The sequence below is a fragment of the Apium graveolens genome, chromosome 5 (assembly GCF_009905375.1).
Source record: "Apium graveolens cultivar Ventura chromosome 5, ASM990537v1, whole genome shotgun sequence".
Taxonomy (NCBI): domain Eukaryota; kingdom Viridiplantae; phylum Streptophyta; class Magnoliopsida; order Apiales; family Apiaceae; genus Apium; species Apium graveolens.
Genome location: NC_133651.1, coordinates 316,039,545 through 316,050,759, shown reverse-complemented (window position 1 = coordinate 316,050,759; position 11,215 = coordinate 316,039,545). Strand labels below are relative to the sequence as shown.

The 11,215-nt window shown below is 44.2% G+C and overlaps 3 protein-coding genes across 3 annotated transcripts in view; 1 reads left to right on the top strand and 2 right to left on the bottom strand.

Annotated features, from left to right (window-relative positions):
- LOC141659540 (protein RETICULATA-RELATED 3, chloroplastic-like) overlaps positions 1 to 11,215 on the top strand; it is a 91,082-nt gene that overhangs the window by 72,635 nt on the left and 7,232 nt on the right. The window lies entirely within an intron of this gene.
- On the bottom strand, positions 5,725 to 6,111 carry LOC141661318 (uncharacterized). Its single transcript, XM_074468303.1, has one exon. It carries the CDS (start codon positions 6,109 to 6,111, stop codon positions 5,725 to 5,727), a length of 387 nt encoding a protein of 128 aa, XP_074324404.1.
- Positions 9,708 to 10,730, bottom strand: LOC141661317 (uncharacterized). The gene has a single exon (XM_074468302.1). It carries the CDS (start codon positions 10,728 to 10,730, stop codon positions 9,708 to 9,710), a length of 1,023 nt encoding a protein of 340 aa, XP_074324403.1.

Sequence of the window (11,215 nt, the reverse complement as noted above, 5' to 3'; positions counted from 1 at the left end):
ACACACACCAGCTTTCACCCCACATCCCCAATGAGGACACCCATTGACTACAGGAGGAGGCCTTCAGTCCAGGCATACCCCTGGAGGTCTCTGACCACGGACACCGCATTTCCTGTAGATATGCTACAGGAAGGAGTTCTTTAATAGAGTACCTGCATCAAATAGGTTAGTAATAACATTCTCCATCTTCCTTGAGTCTTCCAGAGAATCCATCCAAGCAGCACATAAAAGCTATATTTATATGTCAAGTAAAAGTTGAGGACGCGCCCTGACATCTCTGTTTGTTGGCGCCGCCCTGTGTTACCAGCCTTTGGTCTCTTCTGATATCATTCTTCATCATAGGGCGCACCCTAAACTATTCATCTTTAGGGCTCGCCTCAATTCTGTCTAAATAAAGCAAGTCTGCCAAAGTAATCATGTCCAAACAACCCGTCCAAAGAGTCTTCTTTGCTCAAGGCGCGCCCTAAGGCTCACTACACTACAGGTAGGGGTGAGCAAAAAAATTTCATAACCGTCCAAACCAACCGTTTCAAACCGCCCAAACCGAAATTTAATGGTTTGTAACGGTTTGGATCGGTTATGGTTTCATTTTTCCAAAACCCGAAAAATAACGGTTTGGTTGGATTTGTCTTTTATACCGCCCGTTATATCCAAACCACCCGAATCTATTAAAATATTTTAATTATATATTTTGAGGATACATATATTAGATAAATTATTAATATTTATAAGTAGTTGAATCCATGTTATGTTAAGTGCACTTGAATGTTACATATTGAAGTTAAAAGATCCAAATTATTACATAATAAATTTGTTTAGTTGATAATTTATTAACTTATTAAATTTTTTACCTAGTAAATATATGCACATATTTTTCTTAACGGTTTAAACGGAAACCGCCCAACCCGAACCATTATAGTTTGGGTGGTTTGGTTATATCAGTAACGGTTATGGTTACGGTAATGGTTAAGTAAAATGTAAAACCGCTAAATTTGGTTTGGATGGTTATGAGCTCTAAACCCGATACTCAGCCCTAACTACAGGTTTCAATTAAGAAAATTCTCTCATCCTTCTCGATAACCGGGTGCGCCTCCTCCGCCTGTTGGAGGGCGCGCCTTTAAAGCATGACAACCACAACTGTCAATCAGCTATTCAATCAATGGGGCGCGTTCTTAGGGCGCGCCTTCTATTTATGGAAAGTCAATCTTATCTTCTTCCTAGATTTCAGGCGCTTCTCTTTTAATTCCGCTCATTTTATTAATCTTAATCTAAATATTGTTTATACCAATTTTTGGGCATAACAACTACCCCCCAAATTTCATATGCTTTTGAAAATGGGATTGGGATTTTTTCTTCACCTTTATTAGAATTTGTATAAACAAATCTTCCAATACTTTTTACAGGACGCGCCTTAAACAGAGTGTGCCTTCCAATTTTTCTTTACGACTTCAATGGTGCCATAATAACGAAATAGGGCGCGCCTTCAGGAGGGCGCGTCCTAGAAGTTCAAACGGTTTAAAAACAGTTCCCCTGATTACTAGGGATTCGCGATGGATGTGACTGATTTTGACAGCTGTCATTTTCAACTATAAATACCAGTCACACCCTTTCTTTTTACTTTTCACTTTTACCCTCTCTCCTACTTTACCCTTCTCCAAAACGTATCATACCGGCGAAAAGAAGCTTTGTCTGGGATCAGCTTTCTCCGCTGCCATTTCTCAAATCTGTTCTAGCCAACTTATTCTCCATTCAAAAAGGTACAAAAACTTCTTGCATCTCTGAATTTTGTTAAGTAAATCACATTGCATGTCGCATTACCTTTTCATCTCCCATTTCTGTTCTTGATGATGTGCATAAAATAATGTATGTATCTGTGTATGTATATGTGTAGTCTCGGATTTTGCTATTTTAGATCCAAAATCATTGGGTCTAACTTTTAAATTTGTGTTTTTGAGAATATCAATCGTTAATTACAATTTGCACCTGACCATCTGTGCCCTTAGAATCCACCAGCAACTTAGGACGCACCCTATCTTTGGCTTATAACATGTTCATGACCAAAATAGGGCGCGCCTGTTGTAATAAAAAGACTTTTAATAATAGGCTAAGATTTTCTTGATGGCGCGCCCCTTGTTAGAAGGCTTACTTTAGAAGGGAGCTGATATAGATCATAGAAAGTACTCTTCTCTTACACCCCCCACCTATCTATCCCATTTTCTTTACACTTTTGTATCTCATTCTTTCGTATGGGGCGCGCCCTCAACATTTTTTTTGGTTTTCTTGACAGCTGGAAGACGAGGGCGCGTCCTCTCCTTTTCATCCTTTCAAGAATTTTCTCACAAATTTGGGGATTTATTCGCCCCCAAATATTTACTTCGATCCTCAACCTCCAAACGCCCACCACACTCCTGAATTTCTGAACCGGGTGGCGCGCCTTCTTCAGGATTCCAAAGAGGGTACCTTGATGGCAGATTCCTCAGATAATTCGTCCACGGACAATATTCTTTTATCTCGTAGGCAAGGCAAGCAGAAGCTGGTCCAAAAGGATAGATCCCCAATCCCAGATAGGACATAACTGGACGATGATGATTGGTTCGAGAATTTGAATGCTGATAGATATAGGGGTATTGAGAGGGGCGTCAACGTAGGTGCGGGACCCTCTAAAGTATCCTACAGGACTGTATCTCCAAGTCCGTCTCCCCAACAAACAGAGGGCGCGCCTAAGTCCCCCGTTTCTGAGGGCGCGCCTGGAGAGAGTGCGTCCCCTCTTCGCAATGAGAAAAATTTCTTTGATGAGGACTCCTTCCAATTTTCCACCTCTCCTGAACCTTCTCCAATCCCTTTCCACCACTGGGAAGTTTCTGATAGTGAATTAGATTTTGACTGGGATGAATTTGAACCATGTACTAAAGCTGTGAAGAAGCGTTTCAGGAAGGAGCATGGGAAGCTTTTCTGTGTGGGCCTTTCTTCAGCCTGTTCAGATGAGCAACTAGGATGGCTCATGGAGTTTTACGATATGGAAGGCATATGGGCGCGCCCTTTGAGCATGATGCGGCCCCATATCTTTAATTATGGGAGGAAATTTAAAATTCCCAGAATGGTGACCAGCCCCAAGCTAGTATCTTTGGGTATAGGCGCGCCCTTACACCCCTACCTTAGGGAAGTGATAGAACTGTATGACGTTGCTCCACTTCAACTATCTCCCAACAGCTACAAGTTTATCCTGGCTCTGTTTATCCTCTATATGGACTTGGGCTTTCCTCAACCGTCAATGGCAGAAGTTGCTTATTTTTTCAATCTAAGGAAATCTGATCATGGGTACTACTATCTGGTGGTGGACAAGCAACATAACAAGAAGGGTTTTTCCTCTGGCAAGCTTAGCCATGAGAAAGGTTGGAAATAAAACTTCTTTTACCTGTATGACGTTCCCAGAATAAGGATAAGATTCAACAAGTCACCAAGTAAGGGCGCGCCCTTTTGCCTTTTTTCTTGTGTTATTTTTATATTTTTTCTTTCTTTTCTCATCCTTATACTTTTTCAGACAGACCAGCTTCAAAACCCCTTAAAGGCGAGCCCAAAAAACGAGCTGAAGCCCTCCTTAGAGTGGCTTCTGACAGGTGGAACTTAAAAACCTTAGTCACTCGATCCAACTTGATGCGAGTAGGGATCCTTTCTGACCAAGTAGGAGTGAAGTGCAAATACGTGAAATTTAGGAAGGGTGCTCCTGTTTCTCGTGTTATTGACTTAGACAGCGAAGAAGCTGAAGAAGAAGAAGAGGAAACAGAGGATGGCTCCCTACAAGACCAAGATCCTTCAGGTTCATTCACTGTAGAATATAAAGGCGCGCCTTTTCACTATTGGCGCGTCTTACTTCTTTTTTGTTAACTCTTCATTGCCATACTGGATAGAAAAACTTTCGTTCATTTATTCTTTTTGCGTCTTTAAGGCGCGCCCTGTTACTCTAGGCGTGGTATTTTACTCATGTTTATCAATGTTGTCTCTATCAATTGCTTCCATGTCATGTCTAACTAATATGTCTTTATGTCTTGCGCATAAATGGCTCCTCCAAAAATCCCCAAGTCTTTTGAGGCGCGCCCTGGTGATAAGCCTAAGCCCAAATCGAAGAAGGATGCTCCTGCTGCACAGGCATCTGTTCCAACTTCTGCCTCCATCCCTCAAAATGCACCTGCTCAAAAGAGGCCCATCATTGACCTCACAGAAAAGCAGGGCGCGCCTAAGAGGCAAAGAGCAGAGGGCGCGCCTTCCGTCTCTTCTGCTGCCTTGAACGCTCTTGGCCCCATGGGTTCCCTTCATGTTTCAGATGAAGAAGTGGAGCAATGGCAAGCCATGGATTTGGGAGATGCAGCTCGTGCTTCAATAAAGGCATCTTGCCAATTGTTTATCCACTCCACTCGAGTGGTGGATAAGCTACTGGAAGAGGGGGCGCGCCTGGAGAGGCTACAGGGGGACAACAATATTTTGAGGAACACCCTCAAAGACAAAGACTTTCTGCATGCCAAAGACATTAAAGCTAAGGATTCTGAAATCTCTTTTCTCAAGGATGAGGTGGCCAATTTTACTTCCCAGCTAGAGATTGCCAACAAAAAGGCTACCTCTCTCCACACTGAGCTGGGTGCAGCTAACTTGAGAATTGAATATCTGGAGGAGCAACAAAAACTAGGCTGGCCTGATGAAAAGAGGGAAATATCTGATGAGGCATTTGCCAATGGTTTTCACTTCTACAGAGTGGGTTTTGTGGCCAATGATCCTGACTACTACTTTGAGAAGTTTGGGGAGGAGACTGTTGCTGAGATGGTGGAATTCAAAAAAGAGCATGCTGCTGAGATCAGGGCGAGGAGGATAGAACTTGGGTTGGAAGAAGAAGAAGAAGCGGAGGGCGCGCCGCAAGAGGAAGTCTCCAAGGGCGCGCCTGAAGTTGATCCAACTGTCCCTCTTCAATCTATTCCCTCAATGGACCAGTCCCAAGGCGCGCCTTGATTATTTACTGCTTTAAATTTCAAATACTTATGAGGAGTCAGCCCTCTTTTGATGCTGTGCAAAGTTGTATGACTTGTTTTTCTGCTACTCTTTTATTCTTGCATGTATGACTAGTTGTTAATTTCATTTTTACTCAAAAATTTGTTAAGTCACTTTGATTTTTCCCTTGGAAATCATATGTTTCCATGAAGTATGTTACTATATGGCGCGCCCTCATAGATTTTTGTGTGATCTCAAAGTTTGTCATTGTGTTTCTTTCCATTAGTACCTTTGCCATATTTTAATTGACTTATTGGTCCAATAGGCGTGCCTTATTTCGGGTAGTTTTTTCCCTTAGTCTTACTTTGCTGACCATGTGCATTTATTTCCTTCATCTTTGTCTACCATGTCTGTCATGATCATAAAGCAGGAGTTATCAGATAGGGCGCGCCTCTTTATAGGGCGCGCCATTGATGTTTTTCAGATGAGAATTTTCATGTTAAGCAAATACAGTAACTTTTGAAGTAACTTTTCTCTTTTATTGATAACGCGCTCTAGTGGGTAAATTACACCAGTCCCATGGCTACTATGCTTTATGGGGAAGTTATTTAAAAAAAAATTCTTCCTTCTGCTAGTTCCGAGGTTCGCAGTCATGTGTACTACCCCCCGAGGCTAGGAGAAATTTATTTGCTACTAGCCTATTATATAAGAATCAAAACAAGGAAACAAGGGGGACACAACCACACCCTACTGATAATACTTCCGCAAATGTTCTGCATTCCATGCTCGAGGAATAAATTTACCATCCAGATCTTCTAAGCGATAGGTCCCTTTCCAGAGTATAGCTTTGACTTTGTACGTTCCTTCCCAATTAGCTCCAAGCACCCCGTGTTGAGCTATCTTAGTGTTAGGCATAACCTTTCGCAACACGAGGTCTCCAACCTTGAACGGTATGGGTTTTACTTTTTTATTGAAATACCTTGCGACCCTCTGTTGGTACGCAGCGAGCTTCAATTGAGCATTTGCCCGTGCTTCATCTAACAGATCCAAGTGGAGCCTCTGGTTAACTTCTGCATTTTCCTCGACGAACGCATCTCTCCGTAGAGATCCTGCTCCTACCTCCACCGGAACCATGGCCTCATACCCCGTAGGTCAGCAGAAAAGGGGTTTCACCTGTGGTCGTCCTAGCTGTCGTGTTGTAAGACCAAAGGACCATAGGCATTTCTTCTGGCCAATCCTCTTTCTTTTCTTCTAACTTTGACTTCAAGGTATGTTTTATGATTTTGTTTATGGCTTCTGTCTGACCATTACTCTGCGGATGATAAACCGCGGCGAAATCTTTTTTAATCTTTAAGTCTTCACAGAGCTTCCTTAACTCATTACTATCAAATTGTTTTCCATTATCTGAAATGAGCTTTTAAGGAATACCAAACCTGCATACTATGAAGTTGAACACAAAATCTCTTATCTTCTTTGCCGTGATTGTGGCTAGCGGCATGGCTTCTGCCCATTTGGTGAAGTAGTCCACAGCTACCACGGCGTATTTCACACCCCCTTTGCTTTGGGTAACTCTCCAATGAGATCAATCCCCCACATGGCAAAAGGCCAGGGACTTGATAATGAGGTAATGGTGGATTTCGGGACGTTGGAATAGTTGGCGAACCGTTGGCAACGATCATAAGCCCGGACAAAATTGAAAGCATCTTCCCTCATAGTCGGCCAGTAGTACCCTTGTCTGAGCACTTTTAATGCCAAGGAACCACCCCCCGAGTGATTGCCACAAATTCCTTCATGCACCTCTCTGAGAATATAATTTCCTTCTTCCCTGTCCACACAACGTAACAGTGGCTGGTTAAATCCTCTCTTGTATAGTACCCCGTAATACTCGACATAATTTGCAGCTTGGTACCAAAGACGTCGAGCCTGTAGTTTATCCTCCGGTACAGCCCCTGACTGAATATAGTTATGGATGGGGGTCATCCAGTTTTCTTGTGGGATTTCTTGCATTTGAAACACCTCCACCTCTGGGATACTTGGAACTTCTTGGATTCCCAAAGGGATTTGTCCAAGTTGAACACTGTCCATATGTGAACCCATCTTGGCCAAAGCGTCCGCATTACTATTCTCTTCTCGCGGAACACTTTCCAGTCTGGCACTTGAAAATTTTTCCAGTAGGCGTTTTGCACATCTCATATACAGCTCTGTTCGCGGTCCTCGGGCTTGGAATCCTCCGTTGACTTGATTGACAACTAATTCGGAATCACTTCGAACTATCAAATTCACGGCCCCTACCTCCAGAGCTAACTTCAGACCGTTAATCAAGGCTTCATACTCAGCATCATTGTTGGTAGCATAAAACTTGAAATGGATAGCACTCATCAAGCGGTGCCCCTCCGGAGTGATCAAGACTATCCCGGCACCTGACCCACTGTTGTTTACGGCCCCGTCCACATGTAATGTCCACCACGGGTGGGGGAGTTCCTGCTTCTTTTCGTCCTGATGACTTTCTTGCGAGGTTTGTTCTGCCGGCACTATGGCCTTATCATCAATTTCTTCATCAAACTCAAGTACGAAATCGACCAGCGCTTGTCCTTTGATTGCCGTGCATGGACAATATTCCAAATCGAATTGCCCTAGCTCTATGGCCCATTTTAACATTCTTCCCGACGATTCGGGTTTATGTAAAATATGCCGGAGCGGGTAAGCAGTGCGAACTTCTATTCGGTGAGCCTGAAAATACAGTCTTAGCTTTCGTGCCGCAAGAATAAGAGCGTACACTAATTTTTCCATGTTGGTATATCTGGTTTCCGCATCCAACAACCTTTTGCTTACATAGTATACAAGCCACTGGTGGCTTGCTTCTTCCTTTACCAAGACGGCACTGACGGAATACTCTGACACCGCCAAATACAGAATTAATGTTTCTCTGTCTTCTGGCTTGGCCAACATCGGCGGATTTCCCAGTTGTTCTTTGATTTTCAGAAAAGCTTCTTCACAATCAGGGGTCCACAGAAAATCCTCCCCTCTCCCTTTGATCGCTTTGAAGAATTCTTTGCACCTATCCGACGACTTTGACACAAATCGATTTAGGGCTGCGATCCTTCCTGTTAGACTCTATACCTGTTTGACACTGGTGGGAGATTTCATGTCTAGCAGAGCTTTTATTTTTGTCGGGTTGGCCTCAATTCCCCGGTTATTGACCATGAATCCCAAGAATTTTCCCGACTCTACGCCGAACACGCACTTCTGCGGGTTTAGTTTCATCCTATATTTTCTCAGGATATGGAACATTTCAGTTAAGTCGGCGACGTGATCTTCCGCCCTTTTCGATTTCACGAGCATGTCATCCACATACACTTCCATAGTCTTCCCAATCTGCTTCTTGAACATTTTGTTTACCAACCTTTGGTAAGTGGCACCGGCGTTGATCAGACCAAATGGCATTCCGATATAGCAGTAGAGCCCTTTATCAGTGATGAAAGAGGTGTGCTCCTGGTCAGGCTCATACATAAGGATCTGGTTATACCCAGAGTATACGTCCATGAAGCTGAGCAGGGCATGTCCCACCGTGGCGTCGACCAACTGATCAATTCTTGGTAGGGGAAAACTATCTTTTGGGCATGCTTTATTTAGGTCGGTGAAGTCCACACACGTTCTCCATTTGCCGTTGGGCTTTTTTACCAATACCGGATTCACTAGCCATTTTGGGTAAAAAGATTCTCGAATTAGTCCGACGTCTAGGAGCCTTTCTACTTCTTCTTCCAGGGCTATAGCTCTCTCTCCACTTACGACCCTTCGTTTTTGTCGAACCCCTTTATGCTTGGGGTCGATATTCAATCGGTGGCACATTATTACTGGATCAATCCCCACCATATCAGAATGGCTCCATGCAAATACATCAAGGTTTGCCAACAAAAATATTGAAATACCTTCCTTTAGCCTTGGTGCCAGTTGGGACCCTATTCTCAGAACCTTACTCGGGTCTTTTTCATCAACGGGGATTTCGATCGTATCCTCTGCTGGCCCCATCTTTTCCGTCAGCATTGGTATCCGGGGATCCAAGTCAAGGGGATTATAGATCTCCTGGTCTTGTAGAGAGGGTGCATCCCCTTCAGGAGGTGTGTCTTGCGTAGTAGAGTCATCAACTTTTTCAGTATATTTTGCGGGCGAGGGTGTTCCTGCAAGAGGAATGGCATCACCCTGTTCGAGGCTTTGCAAGACATCAAATCTTCCTTCTAAACGTTCCCCATGGAAATCTGCTTGGACTATGGTATCCATCGCCTCCTCTTCTTCTTCCAACATCTCAATTCTGATTGTGTCTTCCAAGTACAACATTGTCGAGGGCAACTCAGAGGGATGTTCTTCTTCTTGCTCAACATAATAGTGGACTCGGATTTCCTCGGTTGGTTGCTCAATGCTTTTTTCCCGATCCACGTCCGGAGTATCATCAGCGTGGGAGTCTTTTCTGAAACCTTTCATTGCTTGCATGTAGCACTCCCGCGAGTCATATTGGGAACCCCTGATACTTCCCACTCCATTCGGCATTGGAAATTTGATAGTTAGGTGATGAATTGAAGTGATGACTCTCATTTCCCGCAGAAAAGGTCGTCCCAATAACACGTTGTGGGACGATTCCTGATTCAGGACCTTAAATTCGAGCATCTTTGTTACCGACAGCGGGCTTTCCCCCAGTGTACATGGGAGCCGAATTGACCCCATGACTCTAACTCCTACACCTGAAAAACCATAGACCCACGAGTCTTCCCCCGACATTCCTGATCAGGCAGTCCCATCTTTTTGAAGGTGCTGTAATAGAGGATGTTTGCTGAGCTTCCATTGTCCACGAAGGCTCTATGGACATTCTTTGTACCGATTTGGATGGAAATAACCAACGCATCATTGTGTGGGTGATGTACCCATCGGGCATCTGTTTCTCTGAAAGTGATATCCATGGACTCACCCTTAAACACCTTGGGTGGCCGGGTTTCCACCCTATGAATATCTGTGAGAGGCCTGAACCGGGCTTCCCTAGTGTATTTTGCCAAGGCTCGGTTGCTGCATTCCATTCCGGGATCTCCCCCGTAGATTGTTCGGATACTGCCATCTCTGATAAATTTATTTTCCTCCGGGGTATCATTGTTTATCCCGCGTGGGGCTCGTCTTTCCTCTTCTCTTGTCCTGTCATCCTTGTGCTTCCTTACTTCCTCGACTACCCATTCTCCGAGGTATCCTTCCTTGATAAGCGTTTCGATTTCGTCTTTTAAATGTCGGCACTCGTGCGTGTTATGTCCAGATGATTCATGGTATTCGCAATATTTTTTCTTGTCTTTGCTTTGCCATGATGATAAAGCTTCAGGTTTTCTAAATAGCCCTTTATTTCTGTTTACCTCGTAGATATGGTCGATAGATGCGACCAAAGGTGTGTACCGGCTTGTCCTGTAGTCATAGTTTGAGGGAGGGCTCCATCCCCTCCTTGTGCTTGTTATATTTATCCGGTTTGGGCTTCGACTATCCCTTCGGTATCTCGGGCTTGGTGACCTATCCATCTTCCTTCCTTTGTTTCTTTGACTCGACTGTGAGGTTGGTTGTACATCTGCCAAAAATTGTTCTATAGCTTTAAAGGATTCCGCCAAAGCGAAGACATCTGCGAGAGTGGCCGGATCTTTCCCTTGCAAGTGCTTCCAAAAATCTGAACCAACCCTTAATCCTGCGATCAGGAAACTTTTTAAGGCTTCGTCTGACGCCCCCCTCATGCTAGTAGACTCGGCGTTGAACCTTTTGAAGTACGATGTTGGCAAGAGTTGTGACAGATGGAGCGTATCTCACCGCGGCTTGGAACTTAGTTAAGAACAAATTCTTCATCTGATCCCACGAGGTGATCACCCCTGGCCCGAGCTTTTGAAACCACTGCTGGGCACTTTCTCTAAAGGTTGCCGCCAAGAGACGACATCGAGCCAAGTCCGAGACTTGGTACACATCCATCTCTATATTAAAACGACCCAGGAATTCCACCGGATCTGAGTTTCCGTGGAAACGGAGATCGCTAGTAGTGTTGCGATACCCGACCGACAATTGTGCATCCCTTACTGCTGCCGAGAATGGGGAAGGGATTTCAGCTGTAGCCGTCATACTGCCTTCGAGATGGTTAAGTAGCCTTTTCAGATCTCCTACATTGAAAGTTCCCACGCCGGGAATGGTCTGCATTTGAGGCTGCGGACCTTGGGGTTGCAATGGAGAT